Source organism: Melanotaenia boesemani, chromosome 9 (genome assembly GCF_017639745.1).
Source record: "Melanotaenia boesemani isolate fMelBoe1 chromosome 9, fMelBoe1.pri, whole genome shotgun sequence".
NCBI lineage: Eukaryota > Metazoa > Chordata > Actinopteri > Atheriniformes > Melanotaeniidae > Melanotaenia > Melanotaenia boesemani.
This window is the reverse complement of record NC_055690.1, coordinates 16,879,613-16,902,528: the sequence shown is the minus strand read 5'-3', so window position 1 is coordinate 16,902,528 and position 22,916 is coordinate 16,879,613. Positions and strand designations below refer to the sequence as shown.

Here is a 22,916-nt window from a genome sequence, read left to right as displayed (position 1 = left end):
GTGAAATTTAAAAATACAGTATTTTAGGTTTTTAAGAGAAGACATTCACTGTTAAACATCATTTTACTTTCAAGACAAAGCTGAGAGTGTGTATAATAAAGGCCAGAAGTGAGCAATCCACTGGGAGTGTGAGCCACAACACAACCCCTCCTCTGACCTGCAGTAATGGCTGCCCACTCTTCTGCCAGGAGCTGACGCAGCAATTTCAGACATTTAGATGCTGTCAAACTGTTCACTGACAAATGCTCCCTCTGGATCTGGGAGTAGTTCTTTTTGAGCATTGCTGAGTTGGAGAGTCTCATCCTTGTCAAGAACTAACATTTTTGTGGGGTTACATTAAATAAACTCAGCTTTCAGGGAAGCATCAAAACTATGATACAACAGCTGTGGAGTCAAGCAACCTCTGTGTTGCACTTACATGTCTTTCCGTCTGCAACAGAGTACACAGGATATGTACTCTCAGATCCCAGAACAATAAGAACAATTCTTCAATATTCTTCCAGTCAGGGGTATGTTGTCTCTCAGCTTATGATGGTACTAAAAATGTAATTCACACACAAGGCCTTTTTTTTTTATTCAGACCACAGCAGGGTCGGTCTGCAACAGTGACGTCACACCACTGCTACAGATGCATGTTCAAGGAATAATTTCTTCCCCTAAAGACCAGCCTCAAGCAGATCAATGGATCTGATGTGCAAACATGTAAGGAAGAATTCAGATTGCTACTTCATTTTTTTTTCAGCTGCAGACCTCAAAAGGTTTAAGCGAAGGTCAAGGGTTTGTCAACTCTAAGTAGAGCACAACTTTAGAAAAAGTATTCTTCTCCAATGTTGATGTAAAACAAAATTAATCAACATGTCTTCAACTTGAATACTGAGCATGTTGTTTAATAAAAAAAATAATAATCAAAAATGAGTAATTTAAGAATACTGAAGAAAAAAATCTGCAGTTCGATATGACACATTAATTCATTTCAGCAACACAACATTTCAGGTTTTTCCATTTGGCATCAATTTATTGGACTTTAGGGAACAAGGAGTTATTGATTAGCATTTAGCAAAAGATAATTCCACTGTAATTCTTTCTCTGGTTAAAAGACTAAAATCATGTTAGAGGCAGGAAGATTTCATTTGCTTAATACACAACATAGGCACAACTTTCAAGTCTCTAATACAGAGGATACAGAAGACTCCGTACAACCAGACCTTAATAAAAACACTTTGACAACCTTTCTTAACATCACTGGAATGCTGAGGTAAAGCATATGGACATGAAAGGTAATTTTTGCAGCACTGCATACTGGATAATCAATGTATACAAGGTGAAACAGGATAACAGGTTTAACTGGTCTTATTTACATATTAATTAAAAAAAAAAGTGTGATAATACTTTAGCTGTCCTACTTAAATAGGACCAGGAGATTCCAGTTTCTACGTCCAACATTATTGTCCAGACACACGAGAAAGCGTGTTCAGCGAGATAAACCAGTGTAAAGTTAACTGTCATTTCTTGCGCCTACAACAAAGTAAGGAATGCTGTGATTAAACGTGGAATGTCAGATTTGCGTGGTTGAAAACTCATGACGGATCACTTATAATAATAAAGAGACTAGAAATCAAATCTAAAAAGTGTTAGAATGTAACAAAACAAGGCTTAAAAATACAAGAATTCTTTATGATGTTACTCAGCAGACATGGCGACAGGTGAATTAGAAAAACAAAATTGCATGAATGGAGGAGGACAGGACCAGCAGCCTGAAGCCACTCTGAATGCTTCATGCAATTTGTTTCATAGTTGACACACAGATTTAGTGTGTTTGTGTGTGTGTGTGTGTGTGTGTGTTGGTCTCCCTTCTTCCTCCTTTCACCAGCAGCGGCTACAGATAAAACAGCTGCCTCGCCAGATGTTGCACAGTTGTTGGGTATCTCCATCACTCCGACATGGATGCTGACGAGTCTTGTGAGAGGAGGACGGCGGCTCTATCCGCTCTCCTCCTTTGCAGCTTGTTCCAGCGCGCTCTCTGAAGCAGCCGAACCCTCGAACCTCTGAGAGGCGATGGCTGCCTGGTGAGACATGCTCTTCCTCACCACATCTCCTTTCCTCCACAGTGTGATTTCCTGCAAGGGTGGAGAATGTAACAGGATTGGATATTTATGTCTGTATATATTGATGTTAATGCCTCTGTTAATCCATGAAAGCTTAGAAAAAAAGAGAATTAATTGGCTCAAGAGCAAACAATGGTTTTGTCCTACATATGTCCCTTACCAGCTGCATAGAGCTTACTTACAAATGCAAAGAAAAAGGAAAAGAATCATTCCAATCCTAAATGTGAAAACATATCAAAGACTAAGAATTTTATGCTAATTTTGAATTAGATGCATCCAACATTTATTTAGATTGGTACAGCAGCAACGAAAGACTGGACATGTTGTGTAGTGATAAAAAAAAAAAAAAAAAAAAAAGAAAGAAATGCATTGATCATTGTAAAGGTCAGAGACGTGATCGATTATGAAAAAAACATCTCAGAAACTGGGTCTTTCAGGAGTAAAAATACAGATGAGTTTTTTTCTCTTTATTTTTTTTTTACATAAAAAATATCTCTCATCATCTTATAATTGTAAAACTCGTAGGAACTAGAAAAATCTCTATATACAACCCAAAAAAAGTAAAAAAAAAAAACATACAGTGAATCCCTGTGATCTTTAAGCTCTCATGTGGCACTAAATTAAAATAGACATGGGTCTTTTGTGGATCAATACTTCTAAAAAATATCTTTAATTCATTTGTCACTGCATCCATAGAAAGAACAGAGCACAGATGACCATTAAAAGGAAAAAAAAATTATATATAAACAAGATGCAATGACATTTGTTTTACACTGCATATCTGTAAAAGCTCCAGCAATGGTGGAACTTATGTTTGGGTTTTGACCTGGTGCCAAACTGCCGTTTCCTCTACCTAAAGGGCTCATCTCAGTTGCCTAAATGCAGGCTACTTGTATTTTCTCCATCTATCCTGTTTCTTTACTTCTAACCCTGAAACTGTTGGCAGCAAAATATTTTGAAGGATGTTGCAAGACGAGAGAAGGGAGGAGAGCAGTTTGTCAGAGGAGCTATAACAGAGGCTGCATCAGCTTTTTCCTGCACTTGTTAACATCTGAAGAGGGGGTGTAAACTGAATTAAAAATAGTTGCGTACATGTCACAAACAGGTTTAATTCTCATCTGACAGAAATATTCCAACGGTTAAATGATGATTAAATTGTCACTAGTCACGCTTGACATCCGTTTAAAATGACTTTGAAGTCTGTATCTTCCACTGCTCTGTTTTTGCCTCCTCTAGTCTATGGTGGAAAGAGTTAAGCTAGAAAACTGTCGCATTTTCTGAAGCAGTTTAGATACCCTAAAGGGTCATGTTTGAAGGTTTTTGTTTGTTTTTTTGTTGTTTTTTTTTTCCTGGGCTATTTTGGCATTGCTTCATAACAACATTGCTCTGACCCACAGAGGGAGGTTAACTTCTATTATGATGCAGTTTCATGCATTATGCAGCAGACTGCTGCTGGCTGTGACTACAGCATGCTCAGCTGTGGCTGCAGGGACACAAGTGTGCATCATTGCATATAAAGAGAAAACCAGAGGAGCTGGTTCAGCGGCACTAAATGCTGATGACAGACTGTAGATGCAATGACACAGATGTCACCATGACTGTCCTAAAACTGACAACATGCAGCAATGGTGTTGCATTAAAGCTGCAGTACCTGAGCTACTGTAGTAGTTTGGTAACAGCTCATAGGCACTGCAAGAAAAGAACATATAATGGAGCAATCATAGCAGCTGCAGCTGTGCTCACTGCCAGCAGCTGGATGCTGTCACAGATAAGCCTTTTAAAATGAATTAATGAGCACTTAATGGAACACTTATAAAGTTTAACATAATCTCCTCATTTTATAGCATAAAATATCTGCAGAGTAGATCCTTTCACTGATGGCATGCTTAAAATTGGACCGACACACCAACCGGTCATATTGATCAGAGGGAATGACATACTCTTTTAGTTGACATGAGTTCAAATATTAATGGACTCTTGTAGATCAATTTTATAAAATCAATTCAGCTCCATGTTTTGGAACAAATGCATTTTTGCAGCTAATGTTTTAACATGTTAGGCCAACAGGAAATAGATGCAGTGTGTGCACCTGCAGCAATTAAATAAGGCCATTCAACAACACCAGTAAAAACCACTTGCTTTTAATCATTCACCATTTCTCTATCTGACTGGTCCCACACTGGGACACATGAATGCAGACCGATTTGAGTTGAGATTTGAGCTTGGGTTGCCATCTTTTACCTGCTGTTTGAAGTAGCGCCTCTCCTCCTCATCAATCAGCACCAGGTTCAGGTAGTAGCGCACAGAGAACTTCTTGTTGATATCTCGCATGGTGGGTGTCAGATCGTATCCCGCCAGAAATAATCGGATAGGAATGGACTCCCCTGCAATAAAAAAAAACAATCAGGGCTGGACAATGATGTTGTTGACTTTAAATGGATTTGTTTTATATTTTTAATCCATTAATGTGATTATGATTAAGTGTTGCTTACCCCTGACCGGTGCTCCGTCCATGATCTCGTACTTTGCAATAGTGTCGTTTTCATGGTAAACACTCGGGCCAGTGCCTGTCGTCTCACGTTTGATGATGTCAATCTCCATGTGCTTTATCTTAATCCTCACCAGCAGGAAATAGATTTTTCCAACAATTACATCTTTCAGATGGTACCTGTCAGAAAACACTTGTGAGTATGAGGCCTGTTATTGGGTACCCAAGCCCAGTGTTCTCCAGTATCTGGATATGAAGCATCCTAATACAAAACAGCACCGAACAATTTCATTAGTCAATAAATGAATAAACCATTTGGCAAAAAAAATTTACATTTATTTTCATGATAAAAACCTCACAAGTATTGATTCTTGCAATAAAATAGATTTCAATGTCTTTGATGAAAAACGTTATTGTTCTTTTCTCCTTCTTTGATTGCAGCCATATTTAAATCTTTTGGTTTTTGACCAGTGGTCAGAAAAAAATAAGACTTTAGATAAACTTCCTATTTTTCTAACATTTTATTAATCTACTCATAAATTACAAAAACTGATCATAAGAAATATAAATAGGCAGCAAGGCAGTGGCCGTAACAATATCGTTATATGTCTTTATAAAAATATCAGCTATCCCCACTCTGTTATAGCAAACCATTTCACTACTACTACCACAAAGTACTTTAACCCCATAAATTCACCAAGGATGTCTCTTTCTCCTGCCTGAGCTACATGCATAGGCTACATCATTTAATGTGAACATATCTGAGGATTTAGGAACTTCCTTATCTTTTCAAAAACAGCATCCATTTTTTTATTATTTCTTATGTAGGGATTTAGCACTAAGCATCATGAATACACTGTGTCAAGAGCAGCAACAACTGGCAGAATCCAGGTCTTGGAGAATTTTAAAGGTGAATGTGTACAGAACTACAAATTAATTTAGTCAAATCTCTTCATTTAAGTCAAAGGATTGGATTGCATTGCATTGGATTAAGATTTATTAAATGAGTGTCACACTTTAAAATGTATAAGTAAGATAAGCTGTCATGATTTATAAGATAAAGTGGCTTTTTTGATAATTAAATCAGTCAAGAGAAAAATTACCATTTTGCTTTAAGACTGGCCATTAAAATGGTATGTTACACAATAAATATCTTTTGGCTATCTATTTTTGGGTTTTGTATTTAAACATGTAGAAATACCAGCTCATTGGGATTTATGCCTGTTAAAATGGACATTTTTACTGTCATCTAAATTAATTCTGGTAAGCATATGTTACACTTAAGTCTTACTTGGATTTGTTATACTCAAACTCAATGTGGAGACAGTCCTCAATCCCAACTTCCATCTTTATGGAGGAGTTGAGCTCAGGGTATGTGCTCAGCGTGTGGACCACAATGTCCATCTCTTTACTGATGTCGTTTAGTCTTCTTATCACTGTGGCACGAAGAAAATATCTGGAAATGTAAACAAACACATACTGACATTTAGTCCAATGTATGTGTGCACTGCAAATGAACTGTAGCCAACATCAGGTGTGCAAATATTCAGTTTAAATTTAACCACATGACAGGCTGGTTAAAGTGTGACTTACAAGCTCTCATCTCCTTGTAAAGTAGAATGAATGATCTAACTTGCCTTAGCTTGACATTCTGGCCTGTGTAGGACTCGTAGGGTTTCTCAACATGAGTGAACTCAAAGTCGAAGGTCTGTGACTGAGTTATTTCACCAGGTCTTGCAAGATCTTTCACCAGGGAAACAAATTCATGATGGTTTCCCCTGTCGTAATACAGCTCTAACAAAGAGAGATAAAAGAAAGTTAAAAGAATTGCAATAATGTACCAAAGTAGAGTGCAAAAATCTAAATCCTGTACCAGAGACAAAAAGTTATACAACATGAAACTGTAAACAAAAATATACACACCAAAATAAAAAATTAAAAATAGTGCAGATCTCTTACCCAAGTGATCAGACAATATTCTCTTTAGAGAAAATCTGTCTTAGTTATAAAGTAAACAAAAAAATGAAAACACATCTAGTTTGGACAGTCCTATTAGCTCTGGCTACTATGGAATAATCTTTTGGCCTATTCTGCGTACCACTGATGCTAGGCAGAGTATACACTGCTCGAAAAAAATAAAGGGGACACTTAACACCACATCTTAGATCTCGATCAATGAAATATTCTAGTAAAAAATTGTATTTATTCCATTGTGGAATGTGTTCAGAATAAAACATAAAAATGACCAATGAAAAATTAAAATTGTTAACCCATGGAGATTTAAATTCAGAATCATAGTCAAAATAATAGCGGAAAGATCAGATCGAAGGCTGACCCAACTTATGCAGAAATTCCTCAAGACAATTCAAAATAAGGTTTAGTAGTGTGTGCAGCCTCCACGTCTCTGTATGCACTCCCTACTGGGTATGCTCCTGATGAGATGACGGCTGTTCTCATGAAGGATCTTCTCCTAAACCTGGATCAGAGCATCAGTCAAACCCTGGACAGTCTGTAGTGCAATGGGGGCAGTGGTGGATGGAACCAAACATGATGCCCCAGAAATGCTCAACTGGATTCAGGTTTTTAAAAAAAAAAAAAAAAAAAAAAAAAAAAAGGATTCAGGTCTGGTGAACAGGCGGGCCAGTCCATAGCATCAATGCCTTCATCATGCAGGAACTGCTGACACACTCCAGCCACATGAGGCCGAGCATTGTCATGCATCAGAAGGAACCCAGGTCCCATTGCAGTAGCATATGATCTGACAAAGGGTCTGGGGATCTCATCCCAGAACCTAATTGCAACCATAGTACTTCTGGCTACCACATGGAGGTCTGTGCAGCTTTCCAAGAACATGCCTCCTCAGACCATCACTGCACCACTGCCAAACCAGTTATGCTGGAGGATGTTGCAGCCAGCAGAACGTTCTCCACAGCATCTCCAGACTCTCTCACGTCTGTCACTATCTGAACAAGTTATGTGGACTCACTTCCTCTAGTGGTGAGGGCACCATGTGACCAAAAATCAGCCATAAAGGATGAAGGCAAATCAGTGGCCACCACCTGCGGGGCTATTTCTTCATAGGCCAAGCCTTGTTAATTGCCTCTAATTTCCACCTGTTGTCTATTTTTTAAACAGCATGTGAAATTGATTCACAATAAGTGTTACTTCCTAACTGGACAGATTGATATCCCAGAAGTGTGACTAATTCATTCTTAAAGCACCTTAACCACCAAAGGTTTCAGTTCATATATCCTTAACTTTTTAAAACTGGCATTAAGGTCTGAACGGGAATGTTTTATGTACAAACTGTTTACACAGTTCAGCTTAAAGTCATCAGACATCATAAATGTTCAGGACAGCAAGTGTCATCCTGACAGTGCCAGTAACTCAAAAAAGGACAGTCCCCAAACTGTTTTGGAGAATAAAACACATTCCTGTATAAAACACATTCAATAATAAACTGCTATGAAACATTTAGATACTCACAATTAAAGATCCAGACACCAGCTATTTCAGGACAGTGGATACTGAAAGATTAGTCCAGGTTATTTACTAAACCATTCAGACTTTTAAAGCTTTAAATAGCTTAAAGTTAAAATATTCTTGATCCCATACCCTGGACAAATAATAGATACCTTTTCAACTGTTCGTCCTCATATGTAGGACGTGGATGGATGGATGGATGGATGGCTAAATGTATTTCCTTTATTATTTTTGCTTTAAGCTGTTGCCTTTAATTAAATTTGGAGAAATGTATATGTATCTTGTGTTAAATTGTTTCCTCCTACCGTTGCCTTTTGTTTTACTACCTTGTATGCCGTCTTCAAAGCATGATGCATTTGTCTTTTAAATGTTTTATGAAAATAAATTACCCTCCCAACATTAGAAATTGCTCATATTTAAGTGAATGTTTTCCACAAACTTATAAATCCTTGCTGAATCAAAAATCTACTAGTCTACATGTCAGTATATATATTAGTTACTCACCTATTTGACCGACAAATTCAATTTTGATGCCATAGTGCTCCAGCCGCTTCCCAGGGTTCTTCAACGTCACATTTACCTTTCCACTGACAGTCTCACCATCATAGAAAAGAAAGTACTTGTCTTTCTTTCCATCTTCAGTCTTGTGTTCAGCCTTCTTCCTCGTTTCAGCGTCACTGAGGACTACATCGATTTCTGCACTTTGTCCAAAACTAAAGAAACTCATTATAACGCTCCGTCTGCGCTAACTCTTCTCATGTAAGTTATCTTTATCGTAACCGTACTCTGGCTCGTTAGCAAACTAATGCAAATACCCTGTCGATGTTTCAAATGTAAAAACAATCACACATTAAGGCCTGCAGGGTGTTAGAGCCTCACTTCCCTTTCCGAGCACAAATTTCACAATTTGGCATTGAAAACTCCAAAGATATTGCACAAAAAATGTATTTAACTTCAGCTACATGTCCACATTCACGACAAAAACTAGCAATGCAATGGCAAAACGAAAACGCTCATTAGTTTCTCCATTAAAAATTAGCCGCTTCCCCTTTTCACTGTCTGTGATAATAATAAAAATAATAATAACATCAGTCTGCGGTCGGCACTTTTCATGCAGTTTAAATGTACATTACATGTTTGAGCTCTGACAGAAGACAGTGAATGTTGTCAAACGAACAAGATGTAATGTTAGCTTACGCTGTCTGCACTGGTTAAGTGCTTCCGGGTAGCGTTTTCCAAAGTAAAACCGGAAGTGAATGAGCAGAAAAATTAAGGAAGTCTTCGATTATTTCTGTTGTAGCAATGCTTATTGGCAATAAATATTTTGCAATTAGAATATGTTGCTATATTTGTAAAGAACATGTATTTGTGTTGAATATGTGTGATTTGTTCTTAAACTATCACCTGCCAATGCCAAACAGCTTATTCTCTTATGGACTTTTGTTTTGAGCTTCTGATACACCAGATGCTAACAACCAGGTGCCTGAGAATGGTCCCTTCAACAGTCAGTTGACATCAGTCAACGAATTAAGAAGAAATAGAGAATTCTGTGCCGACTGCTGCACGGATAAAGTAAGTTTTTGGTGGAGGCAGCGACCTGATGTTTGTGTCAGAGTGACCAACAGATCCACACTGGCTGATTTGAACAAATGCTTGTTGAAGAATTGGATGCCATAGAGACCAAGCTGGTGACCACTGCCCAGGATGAGAAGAAGGTGCCAGGTTGTTGGGGCTGTGGTTCTTCCACATACAACTAAGGCCCCTGTTTAATGAGTTGTTAAATTTGACAATATGTCTTGTTTCTTCAGTACAGAAGTGTAGAGTTGTCATCCCATGTGGGCAAACACACTTGGGGCCACCATGGAAACTGAGTACAAAATTAGTTGGACCCCCAACTGGGGCCCAAATATCAGACCAGTCTTTCTAAACCTGCGTTCAATCTTCTAGCTTTAAGTTTTTGGTCTGAGCTTGGCAGTGTACCATGAGACAGAGTGGCGGAAGAATGTTTTATGTTTTTACAATAAACTATGGCACTATAACATGATACGTTTCACGTTTTTAAAAGCATTGCATTATAACGTGATAAGGTCCCAATTTTTTTTTTATTTAGATGACACCTCCACGCTTCCGTACTTCAGACTTCAATCATCCAATCCAATTATAAGTAGAAAACTAAAGTCTGTTGCAGCAGATTATGAAGATAAAGAGTCTAAATTCACAAGGAAATTGAGAAGAATTAATAAACTTAGCTAAAAAAGGTAGGATAGGTAAGTTTGGTTGGTTATTTCTTGTAATAATTCTGGCAATAAATCTTATACTGCTATTCTACAGTTCTACCATTCAAGCAACATTAAAACAGACGTACATTTTACTGTTAACATAATTTTGTGACTTGACAACTTTTATATGTATATATTTATGTTTTAAAAACAGTCATTTTAACATATCTACTTTATAATAAGCAAAAAGTTTCATATCATCGTTGTGAGTGAGACACAACAAAATACCTTATGCACCACTATTGGTCAATTGTGCTTAAATGAGGCCAGCAATAAAATTCTTAGAACTAAAATCTTTCCATCATTCTTAATATGAAAACCTTGGTATCATTTTCATTCACTGCACATAAACCTAAGCATGTTTTCATGAATTATTTTCATAATGGTTTCTCTCTGTACACTTAATCCTTACTGACATTTTCAGTAGATAAAATCTGTCCGCACAACAATAAAATACTTACTTTCAGTTCAAATGTATTTAATAGTAACAAAATAACAGTAACATACAGCATTAATATCAAATGAACAGCAGACATTTTACAGCAGTTCCTGAGTTGTTACACAAAACATCAACACAAATGTCTGAAATGACATACTGTTATCGACAGGCTCAACACTGCAAAAACACACTCAACTGTAAATACTGTGAATTAACTAACAGGTTATTGCAGTATTTACAAGGTATGGAGTGCAATACATTAAAATTAAAAGAAGAACATATGTATTTATGTACATATAATACTGAATTAAAACTGGACAATATGTCCAGTATTCACAAAATAACTGGTAAAGCACAAAAGGTCACTTAAACAAAGAAACAGCACTCCAAAAACTCATACTTCACCACCTTCCATATGACATTAACTTTGCAGCATAGTGGGATACAGGGTATTCAAATTTATAGTTTAATCTATAGTTATACATATATGTTACCATTTGCAAATACAACAAAAGTCTGATAAATTGTGCCTTATGAATTTGAACTCATCAACCTTTTAGTCTGCTACTAATTGCCTGTATATCTACAGTATATACAAAGACGTGTTTTGACTCATCTGCATGTGAAATAATGAAAGACATGTTTATATGGTGAAGAGTTGTCTAAAATAATTTCACAGTAAAAAATTTAAGTTATCAAAAAGGTCCTTTCAGAAAAATGGTGAGGGAATGTAGTTTATAGTAAGTGGTGGTAACACTGACAGCCAAATATCAAATTTCACAGTCTTGAAATGCTTAGATTGTAAGTTACAATTATGTTGGAAAATGAGTAAAAAAATTTAATAAGGTGTAAACTCAAATACTTTTAATGAAATTATACAAAAGGAGGAAAATGAAAGAAAAATCTGTGGCAGTATAAATATATGTATAAAAGAAAAGGGTGCCACAAATTTAATCAGTAATGCTTTGGCAAGTCAGTTGATTTGATTTTGATGTGCATCAGAGAGTAATGTGCCATGTTACACCTTAACATCATCACCTGGAGAATCATCACACAAGCTTTAATTTTTGTCTCATTTTATTCAGCGGCAGCGATGTCAAATGATGAATGAAGACTTGTGGCGAAAATGTCCCTGTAAAAAAAAGAAAGAAAGAGCACAGAATTAGTATAATACACCCAAGAGTTTGATATGTTCATGGGGTCTATCATGTAGCATGGTGCTGACAGCCAGGCTTCCAGTAGCTGCTTAATTATACCAGATGACACACACCGTCACAGTAATTTTGCTCTTACTTTGCTATTCTTGAATTTCTCTATAGGTTCTGGGAACACTAATGCATAAAGGAACGTAATTTGATGCAGCTTACGTACAAAATACACCAATGATATTGAATTAATAGGAAATTCAGGTTGTATGTAAAAGAATGAATCTTACTTAAGGATCATACACTTATTAAGCTAGTAACCCTACCGTAAAGTGTATTTTTATGCAGCAAATGCTGTGCGTGTTTTGTTTACCTCATCAGCATCACCATAATCAACACCATCGTTTTGTGCTGGCCAGTTGTAGCTGTAAAGGATAGAAAAAGAAAAAAATAACTCGCTAAAAACCATGAAATACTAAATCTTTGGAGCAGATATTTTACAACATTTCATCGGTCTTTCTTCAGAGCTGCACACTGTACTCACTTATTTTCACTGTGATCTTTACTGTGAAGGCACATGCGTCTAAAGGAATAAATGCAAAAAGCCAAAAGAATGAATAAAGCCAATCCAGCAGCTGACTTGAGGAAAATTCCAAGGATGTCAACATCATCTGCAACAGGACACATAAGGGTAGCATGAAGTTCCCATGAAATCAAATATGCCTTTACACTGTGTCACCTGCACATCAGCAAGCTAGAAAAAAGAAAGAGGTTTTATGGTGAGTTTCCAGTTTTCCACGAGTAAGTGTATGACCTCAACTAGATTTTAGTTTTTTTTTTTTTTTCCTTTTGCTCCTGGATTTTTGACTCTTGATTTGTGACCATATTTTGCATTTACCAAGCCCCTTTCTGTGCAGCTGATCTTACTGGCAGTCTACCTTGTCATGACCCCTACTTAATTAGTAAACCTGCCAGTTAGATTAGGTGTTCAGCATTTAGGTCCTCTACACAGCATTTATATTACTACAAATCCTTACTGGTTTCTCTTTTATAGTCAGACAGCTTATCTAGGGTTTGTATACTGTTTGCATTTTAGCAAAGCTCCATCTCTCCAGGACCATTGACAACAAAAAGAGTTGTGTGTATGAAGTTCAACTGTGCATATGTGTGCATGTCACTCACAGACTTCCATTATTTGCGGAGAGCACTGTGCATGTCCTGCATCGTTCTTTGCCTGACAGTAGTACTCGCCTGCATCTTCTTTCCTCACCCGTCGAAATTTCTGAGGAGACAAAAAAAAAAAAAGATGAGTGCACTGACACACAGTTGGAATATAAACACGAAGCTATGGGATGACTTCATGACGTTCTGAAAACTGACTGTGCTGCAATAAATCACCATATGGACAAGACAATGTTTGGTATTATGGTTGGTAGATGTACGAATCTACCATATGGCAAACTTTTATGTGGTTATGAAATCTTTAAAGTAAACCATAAACATGCCAGCTTGACTCTGAATGCAACATTATCCTGCTTGCATATGCTAGAGTTTTGGTAAGCCTCCTCACTGGCTATCTTTACACACATGGATTAATCCTGCACTTAGTCCATCGTTAAGGTTTTATTCTGATTAAGCTGTTTATGTTACATAAGCTGTAATTGACGATCCTGAAAGCCTAAAGAGCACCATCCAAAAGTAGAAACATCCTCAAAAAGTAGTCAGTTTCTAAAAATGTAGTAATAAATAATGTTTTGTGACAGTTTAAACAGATTAAACAAACAAACAACAATAAAACAAGTATTAAATGTTGCTGTAGTAGGCAAGCTTGCAGTTCAGCCTCTCTCACCAGGCCTCCAGTGTCGGGGTTGATGCTGTAGGAGAAGTTGACAAATCTTGGGCTATTTTTGGGATCCTGTGGAAGTTCCTCATTGTTGTGGAACCAGCGATACTGAGGAGCGGGGAAGCCCTCGTTCTCCAGACATCGCAGCTCTGTTGAGGTTCCAACTGTGACAGCCTCTGGCACACTGCACCGTGGTACAACAGGTTTCACTGTGTGCACACAGGAGCTCACATAAACCTTCAACAGCTTGTATAATATTCACAATGCCTATTACTTAAAACTTCTTTGTAAGGAATAAGCGGCACATAAACAAAGTCCTAAATTTTTTAAGCATTCATTCGAACATGGAGTGGATAAAATGTGATTTTAATGACTGAAAAGTAAGGCTTGACATCACAGAATAATGTGTTTTCACTTTCTAGCCAAGCATTAAATGAGAAGATTAATACAGATGTGACAGAATATCATCCCCACTGACACTGTGGGTGGTTGTGTGTGGATTGGAAGGATTTCATGTTTCCTGCCACAGTAAAAGGCTCTGAGTCAGTGAGTTGATACTGGGCAAGTGTGTCTGAGAGTGCTGTGGTGTGTTTATGCCACATGCAGCAAACACTGTTGGCACTCATTCTTTTGGGTTTTTCTGCGTGCAGGCTGGGGTTCCAGGAGCTGTGTCTAAGGACGAGGCTGAAGTGAGTAGCCAGCTGGCCTGTGGTGGTGGATGCCACCAGATGATCAAACAGTTTTTCCGCTGACTGTGATGAAGTAAATGAGCAGTGCACTGGACCTTATCACCACGAACCAACGCCTCTCCTTCATCCAAGCTGAAACACTGACTGCTCTCCTTTTAAATTAGTTAAATATATACACTATATTCAGAAGCCCCACATATTCCCCTTTGATTTGTATATTTAAACTCTGTTATACCATATTTTACCCCTTACTGGATAATGAACAGAGAAGTCTGCAGGCCCACTGCATAGTATTGCAGATTTCTGTCCCTGAAGCCCATTAGCTTAACCTACAAGCAACTCCCAAAGCAACAACTGGTTACCAAGCAACCCCAGTCACAATGGCTGAATGCAGCTTCATGTTTTAGGAACAGAGTGGTATTGATCTTCTCACCCAACCCTGGATGTGAAAGTGAACTGAAATAACAGTGTATAAAAATACAGCTTAGATTTTCTAAAGTGGAGTATAATTATAAGTAAATCTTTCAGAAGTTTGTGACTGACCAAAGCTTGGTAAGTCATGAGCAGGTCAGTGGAGTGATGCACACACTCTCCATACCTCTAACTGCAAGACTTATAAGTATTTCATCAAAGTCTCTTTGATCATCGATGGCGGCCACTTCGCAGCGGTACTCTGCTGTGTCAGATCGAGTGGTGTTGAAGATCAGAATGTTGGCTGGTTCTCTGAGTTGAGCTCTGTTCTCCAAGTCCCCTTTTTTCAAAGAGGAATAAGAAGGGAAAAAAAAAAACACTTTACAATAGGTCATTCAAAAACACAGTTTAACTTCACAGCACAGGCAGAGTTGGTGCCAAGTTCTTTAAAAGGTACCATTCACTCAGCTCAGCTTTGAATTCTGAGACATTGCTTTGGAAAGCTGTGGTCTGCTGGCTAAGGGGTTTTACAAAACCATATTTGCCAAGAGGATTACCTGCTATCTTGTTTTGAAAGTAGACATAACTGGGGACACCATTTTTAATCTTTTTCCATTCAATCCTTGGGTTGTTTGTTGAAATAGACTCTATTAAGCAGGTCAGTTCGATGGCTGCGGAGTAAACAGAATGCGTGAGAGACAGAGAGGCAGTCAGAATCAGCAAAATAAAAAAGGTACTTTGGCTAAATAGTTTAGAGTGATCCTGCAACTTACGCTCAAATTCATTTGCCCAAACAATCTTGTCTGTGGTTCTGAGGATTACCCCAAGCGATGATGGAATGTGGCCTGTGGGGAGAAAAGAAAAGCAACACACTAAAGGTTGAGTAACCCTGATTGCAAACACAAGCATTTTCTTTAGCAGACATTATCAACTGGGCATGTTGCCTAATAACCAGTGGATTAGACTGATAAATAAGAAGAGTATGAGAGCCTTGGGATCTGGTTTAGTGTGAAAATATCTCATTAATTACTTCCCATTTCTATTTAAGGAGACCAGCGCCTGGGGCTAAAACGCCAATGATCTACAGTTTAATGAACATGTGGACCACACAGAATATTAAAGAAGATCAAACTCATAGCAGGAAGATTCTGTATTCATATTTAATTACATTTTTCTCTGGTGGTTAATAAGATAATTATCTGGATCATAATAATTTGCTGAAAGACAGAACTAAATACTAAAACAGGGCAATGGAAAGATTGAGCCAGAAGTGTCTGTAAATATTGGAATAGTGGCCCATTTTCTTTAATGTTTTGGCTTTAATCCAAACCCACTATTTCTGAAATCAAACACCAACTGAAAGTGTTGATTTTCAGCCTTTTATTTAGAGGATATTTACATACCGATTTAAGTGAATGCAGCAGTTCGATGAGAATAAGGTCCACAAACAGGTCGCATTTCAAGACAGGATTTAGTCTTTTTGCAGCCTTAGTAATACAAAACTAAATGCCACACACTGACCTTACGGTATTTATTTATTATTGATGATGATTTTAATTTCTGATGCTTTTACATAACATCATATGACACAAATACATGAGAAAAATAATTTGTTTCATCAACTGATTAAAAAAAAAAAAAAAAGAAGAAGAAGAAAAAAAACAAACAAGATGGGTGAAGATGGTTAATTTCTGCCAAATCAGTTGTTAGAATGATCATCTACATCACTGGTTCGCTTTGCCTCACTTGCATCAAGATGATGATACGCCTCTGAGGAACAGCTGGAATTGATCAATGATGTGTCAACCATTAGAGCAGAAAGCTCACATTTAGTTTCCATGACATATCGCTTTAATGTTTGAATAAAAGTGCAGCAAAGCATAATGCTGTTTGTTTGTTTTTTTTGTTGTTTTTTTTTTTTAAGTCTAAGGTTAGTAGAAAAGCTTCATTGCTTAATTATTACACTAATTTCTACAGAGGTTTAGCAAACTAACCCTAGCCCTAACCCTAAATAATTTACCAAGGTCCCAAAACAAATCAAAGCACAAGCATGAAAATAACTTAACGGTGGGAATGTGCTTGCATTTGAGCCATGCTTAATCTACCATCTAGGTTTCCCTCTGGCCCAAACACACACACACGATACTTTATGTAATTTATTTTAAGTTCAGTTCTTGAGTAAACTGCTTCAAGCAATCAGTGTTATTTTATAAATGGCAGACTTTAATGACAAGTGGTATAATTTACAGGTTTTGTCAAAACTTAGCAAGCAGAATGCTAATTTAAATGGAAAATTAGTACAGTTAGGGGGGTGGAGTATACAGTGCAACAAATTAAAATTAATTAACTTAAATAAATCAATTACAAGTCAGTGTGTTGGTTTAAACCTGCTGAGGATTAATATGTATTATTCTGCCTTCCACTGCACCTACCCTACACTCAACCTTTTTTGTCTGAGTCACATCCAAATGCTGTAATTGCTGGGCAAACATGCAAATAACAGCACCCACGCTGAGTAATGAAGGCATTCCTGCACCCAGTGGGGGCAGTACAAAGGGTTTGAAATGAGGGCAGAAACAAGACAATAATAATCAGCCAAGCATCTCCTGAATACAACGAGACATGCCTGTTTGCCCTAGGCACTGTGCACTCAGAGGTATTTATTCAAAGCAGCCTTGTTAGCAGACGAGTGACCCTGAGATGGGTTGCACACAATGACAAAGGGAGCTAGCCTATAGCTGATGCTCAGGCGGAAAATGAAGAAAACATGGATTCTGCCAAAGCATCCGGTCATATAAGCACAGCTGAGGACACTGATGAGATTTGACTCCCAGGTCTCAGCTTCCATCTCTCTTGCTGACATTCCCACCCTGTACATCAAGATCTATTTTTACCACAGCTGTGACTGGACATCCTGTGAGACAAGAGGAAACCTCATCCAACAAAAGCTCCCTCAGCATATGTACTGGGCCTTGAAACTGCTCTCTAAACCTTTTCTTCTACAGCTCAGACACTGGGGCTAAATCAGGACTCTTTTTTAGGTACAAACAAAAAAATTTGTAGCTCTCTCCCAAAACATGACACTTAAGCAAATCCACAGTAACAACAGCGGCTTTCATAAATGTACTGGTTGCAACACAAATGGGTGTCATGTGTTATTCTAAATTCAGAGAAAACAAGATTAGCAAGAGAACATCTGTTTTGATAAGTGCACTGACAAAAGGTCACTACCCTCACGTCCATTTAGCCAAAAAACAAAGTTTTTAGTCTTCTTATTTGTATTACAAAGAGCTGGATTTGTGGTTGCAGGGTACATAGGCCCACAAACTAAACAGTATTTACATTAAGTGTACCTGTTGCAAAATGTTAATAAGTTAAACTTTCTTCACATCGATTACCAACAAAAAACACTCCAAAATATAGGCCGTGGGAAAGACTTACAACAGCCAATTACCAAGACAATGTGTAACTAATTATTAATGCAAGCTTAGAATAAAAACATGAAGACAACAATGCTTTGTCCCCACATGGCACAATGTAGGCCGAAGAAAAAACTGCAGTTCTGATTTATGAAAATAATCTCAGCACTAGCTGGAAAGCAAACAAAGCCTCATTTTAATCCCTCTCTTATTGTAAAGCACACACAAAATGGGTCTATAGCCTGTTCTAACAGAAACCTGCTTTTAAATAGCTAAATTCTGCAATCCTCTTATGTGCCGAGTAGGAAAACAACCAGCCATCCCCATCCCTGCAACAAAAGTTGTTGAACCAGTGTGTCTAAAAAAAGCCTATTCCCAGACATTCCAGTGCAGTCGCTGCAAATATGCTAAAGGCTGACGATGGAGCGCTGGGATTCACAGCGTACTGGAGTGACTGTGTAAAAATCCTTCCAGTAGATTAGACTGAGACAGTCATGCTGTCACTAGTTTTTAAGGGTAAAAAAGAAATACATCAACTGTGGTTTTCTATTTTTTTTTTCTTGTTTACTTCCCTAGTCAATGAAGGCCACAACAGGTGAATCACAGCAAGAGCTAACAGACATAAAATATAAAATGTATCTCCAGTATGTCTTGCCTCTGCAGCATCACTGTGAGGCACCAGAAAGAACTCAAGATGATCTCAAGTGGAGATACCAAAGATTTTCTAGATACTAATTATGTCAGGGTTTATGTATTCTAATTTGGAGAATGTGAGAAAACAGAAAAGAATGTTGTCTTTTGAAGGAAAATTGGCTCTGAGTATTTCATTAAGTTCTTAAAAAAAAGTAATGTACAGTGTCTTTCAAAGGAACTTGTATGCATCTCCCCTCTCTATGATCTCTGGATATCTTTTTTTAAAATTACCAATAATGAATATAATCTATGAATTGCAAAAATAATTGATAAATCAACAAGCAAAACAATATTAGATGCAAATCTAATACAAACATCACATTATTTCAAATAAGGGACAGAGTTGGCTAACAAAGAAGTCTATACACTATTTGATGTAACGCTCTAAGTTTGTGATAGTCATCAATAAAGCTGCATAAAACCACAAATGTAAAGACTGACACCATAAACTCCAAAATCTGAACCAAAATCAAAAGATTACAGTATTACGTTGAACCTAATTTAAGCTAAATTATTCTACCTACTGCACCACTAATGTTTCTCAGGCATGAATTAAAGAGTGCTCATGCTCCTCCTTATTCATTATTCAAACATAACAGCAGTCTAAAACTTGGTCAGTCTAAGATTGTCAAAACATGTCTAAAAGCATAAATGTTAATCATTTCTCCTGTTACTGAAGCTGTGAGCAGCATTAACCCACTGCACTGCCAAAAAGGTCATTCCTGGCTATCAGAACCAGAGTAGTTCATTAGTACCGATACACAATATGGTATTTTTGCAGAGATACTTTCCAGATCATTTTGGTCAGTGCTGATACCATTAAATGGACTATTTTCTTTTTCTTTCTACTTGCAGAAAACAACAAGTCTCTAACAAAAATTACCCACTTATTATGTCTACTTACAGCTAGCAAATGCGGACATAAAGTAAAAAACTACACACTCGTTGGGTAAAACAATAAAACTTCAACTTACAGTTAAATTACACCATGTCTATGTTGTGTAATGTGTTCAAACGAAATTGTCATATCATTCTTATTGTAACATGAGCAAATCTGACAATCTGAATATCATTACTCATTTTAGATAAATGTGATGCATTGTTTTAATACCAATAGGATACTGAATATCATTGTGGAGCTCTTCTCAAGAGATTAAAAAATGAAGCTCTGGACGTCAGTCATGCAGTCATTTGGTCAAAATTTTAACTCTGAGGCATCCACTGACTGAAGTTTGTTAACAGGAAGGCAGATGAAACAAATCAAATTGTTTCAGCTGATCAGCCTAAACCTTCAGCTGCTGTTGCATGTCATCATCATGCTGACCCTGGACCTGCCTCAGTAATAAGAGCCAACTCAGCATCATATAGAACACGGCACCATGAGAGGTCATTTAAAGAAGAAGAAGAAGAAAAAAAAAAGTTTCGAGCTAGTAATTTGGATTTGAATAATGTTCTTTTGCTCTGTAAGATAAGATCAGTTAAATAGGCTCAATGTAAACATGCAGCAGATTTATAAATGCTCTCATGGGCCTGGGATTTCTCATATCCAGAGGTCACCACCATGTGGCTGCCTCTTTTGCTTAAGACCAAACCTTTTTCATTCTGGAAATTTCCTGAGACAATCGCCAGACACGAGCATATAGATCTTGCCTAAATGTTTCTATAAGAAAAAAGCAAAGCGATGTTTTTTTCTGCTGTAATGCTAGCAAATGGTTACATTTAAAATGCTATTGCATCACTTTAGCTTAAATATACGTATGTTTTAGTATAAAAATGTCACAATGACAGCGAAAACTACTCATTAGAAAACTACACTTCACAGCAATTAAGCTTGATATTCCTCAGCCTGTTCATGTCAAGCTAACCTCTGGTGTACCGTTAGCACTTAAGTCCCGTAACGACTCTGATTTCTTTTTCCGACGGAAGCCTCACCTCGTTAAGCACGTCTTGATGATAGCTTTCAGAAAAAGGAGAATAACTTACCTAGACTGATGTACAGAACCAAACAAGCAACGAGTCTCGCAATCGCCATCTTGCAGCGTATAATTTATCAGCTACAGCTGCACACACTCAGCACCTCTGAGAGGTATGAGGATGGGGGCAGAAAAGACTGGTGGATGTTGCCATCGACGAGTTTCCATAGCTACAAGCGTGATTGTGTGAAGGTGCCCTGAACGCTGTCTGAGAGGCGAGAGGCGGTGCCAAAGAGGTCCTCCTCCTCCTCGTCCTCTTCTAAATCCACCGTACACAAACACACACACTCACACAATCACACGCACAGCGCACTCTGACCGTATGCTATCGTGGGAAACTGATGACCTACACCCTCTAGTGGTCATGATTGTATATAAAAAACGAAAGGACCATATCAATAATTTTGTTTTTTCTTTTCTTTTTAGTAATATATATATATATATATATATATATATATATGTATATGATTTTCCTTTTTGGGGGTACCTGTTGTACCTGTTGTCTTTGGACATATGTTTGGACATGTTTTATCTGTTTACCTAAACAGGTTTAATTTGGGGTACATAAAATAATTAAAGGGTTAAACTGCAGTCACTCAACTGTAGTTTGGAAGTAGTCACATGTAAAGAGAGGAGTTGCAGTTCTTTAATCTGCTAAACCCTCCAGTAAAGGGGTTCGAAGGTAATTGGGAATGCTAGTTTAACTCTCGGTACCTTGATCACACTTTGTTCAGGTTGACATCACGTGACTCTGCCATTGCACAGTTTTATTTCTTACCTACACAGTGTGTTTTGGGTCTTTGGCCATCTGTGCTGTTAAACACCAATAAACCTTCTTGTATTTATGGTAGCTGAGTAGATAAGTAAATGGTATTTTCTTTTTTGTCTCAGAATCCATCCAGTTGCTTCTGCCATCTGTCATATAATCAGTAAACACCACTGGTCCTGTGACACAGGAAGCCATACAGCCATGCCATCACGCTGTCTGTGCATGTCTTACAGATGATGTTTAGCCTCTGATCATGAGCTTCTCTAAGCCGTTTCTATACATTTATCATCATGCCATTCTGGAAGATTAATGACTGTCATTTGTCCAAAAATACTTTTCCAGAATTGCTCTGACTTCTTTTTTTTTTCAGTTGTCCTGAAAAAAAGTTTTTTTTTTAACCTGCTTAAATGATGAAAGAGTTTTTAAGGAAGCCTGTGTCTTTCCTTCCAGTCCTTTAACCAAACCCATTCACAAAACAGCTTTCAAGTCAATTGTCTAATTACACCTGAGGCTCAGCATAATAAAGAATTGTAAATCTGAAACACTTAGTTTAATTTGGATACAAATAATGAACATTACAGCCCATGTTTAAGCCCGTGTTCATTATTTGTAAATTAAATGTGTTTAAAATAACAAAAGTCAATTTTGTCATTTATAAGTCAAATTTTTTGCCCCAGGGAAAGACTGAAAGGCTATTCTGCAACTTATTAATGCACCATAGCAAAAGTACTTGGTATTTTATTCAATGAAGTGAATGCTGCTGCCTGTAAGATCACACTGAGGGCCACTAGTTAAGTGATTGTATGCTTTAAAAATCACTACAAGGGCATCAGAGTGGTAGTTGCACCCTTCACAGACCGGAGATGCATTAATGTATGTATCACATATCAATATCAAATAAAACTGCACCAGATTCAAAGCACCCATGATGCAAAAGTACATGAAAATATAACCAGGATATGTTTGCAATTTTTTTTTTTTTTTTGTTTATACATAGTAAAATCCTCTATTAGCAGATTCATACTGACGATAATGAAGCATGAAATTATTTATTTCAAAGCTGCATTTATTATAAAATAAAATAAAATAATAGCAGACTTGAACACCTGGAAAATAAACAGTAGGAGGCAGTGTAAAACCAGAAATGATTACATCTATCCATTCAATTAAATAAGAGCAT

The 22,916-nt window shown here is 37.4% G+C and overlaps 2 protein-coding genes across 3 annotated transcripts; both read right to left on the bottom strand.

The window, feature by feature from the left end:
- Nucleotides 1-987: 987 nt before the first annotated feature.
- Nucleotides 988-9,301, bottom strand: LOC121645601 (vacuolar protein sorting-associated protein 26B-like). Its single transcript, XM_041994123.1, has 6 exons — nucleotides 8,581-9,301; nucleotides 6,231-6,387; nucleotides 5,885-6,049; nucleotides 4,598-4,773; nucleotides 4,347-4,489; nucleotides 988-2,117 (listed from the first exon to the last, which is right to left on the bottom strand). Exons 1-6 carry the CDS (start codon nucleotides 8,801-8,803, stop codon nucleotides 1,980-1,982), a joined length of 1,002 nt encoding a protein of 333 aa, XP_041850057.1. The 5' UTR covers nucleotides 8,804-9,301; the 3' UTR covers nucleotides 988-1,979.
- A 2,552-nt stretch (nucleotides 9,302-11,853) lies between these two features.
- jam3a (junctional adhesion molecule 3a) lies at nucleotides 11,854-21,208 on the bottom strand. 2 transcript variants are annotated; one of them, XM_041994125.1, is made up of 9 exons: nucleotides 20,978-21,208; nucleotides 15,656-15,727; nucleotides 15,440-15,553; nucleotides 15,070-15,222; nucleotides 13,789-13,991; nucleotides 13,122-13,221; nucleotides 12,484-12,522; nucleotides 12,313-12,364; nucleotides 11,854-11,926 (listed from the first exon to the last, which is right to left on the bottom strand). In XM_041994125.1, exons 1-9 carry the CDS (start codon nucleotides 21,024-21,026, stop codon nucleotides 11,872-11,874), a joined length of 837 nt encoding a protein of 278 aa, XP_041850059.1. In that variant the 5' UTR covers nucleotides 21,027-21,208; the 3' UTR covers nucleotides 11,854-11,871. The 2 variants fall into 2 exon arrangements, with proteins under 2 accessions (XP_041850059.1, XP_041850058.1); XM_041994124.1 differs by having other exon boundaries at nucleotides 12,484-12,610; nucleotides 20,978-21,205.
- Nucleotides 21,209-22,916: the final 1,708 nt, after the last annotated feature.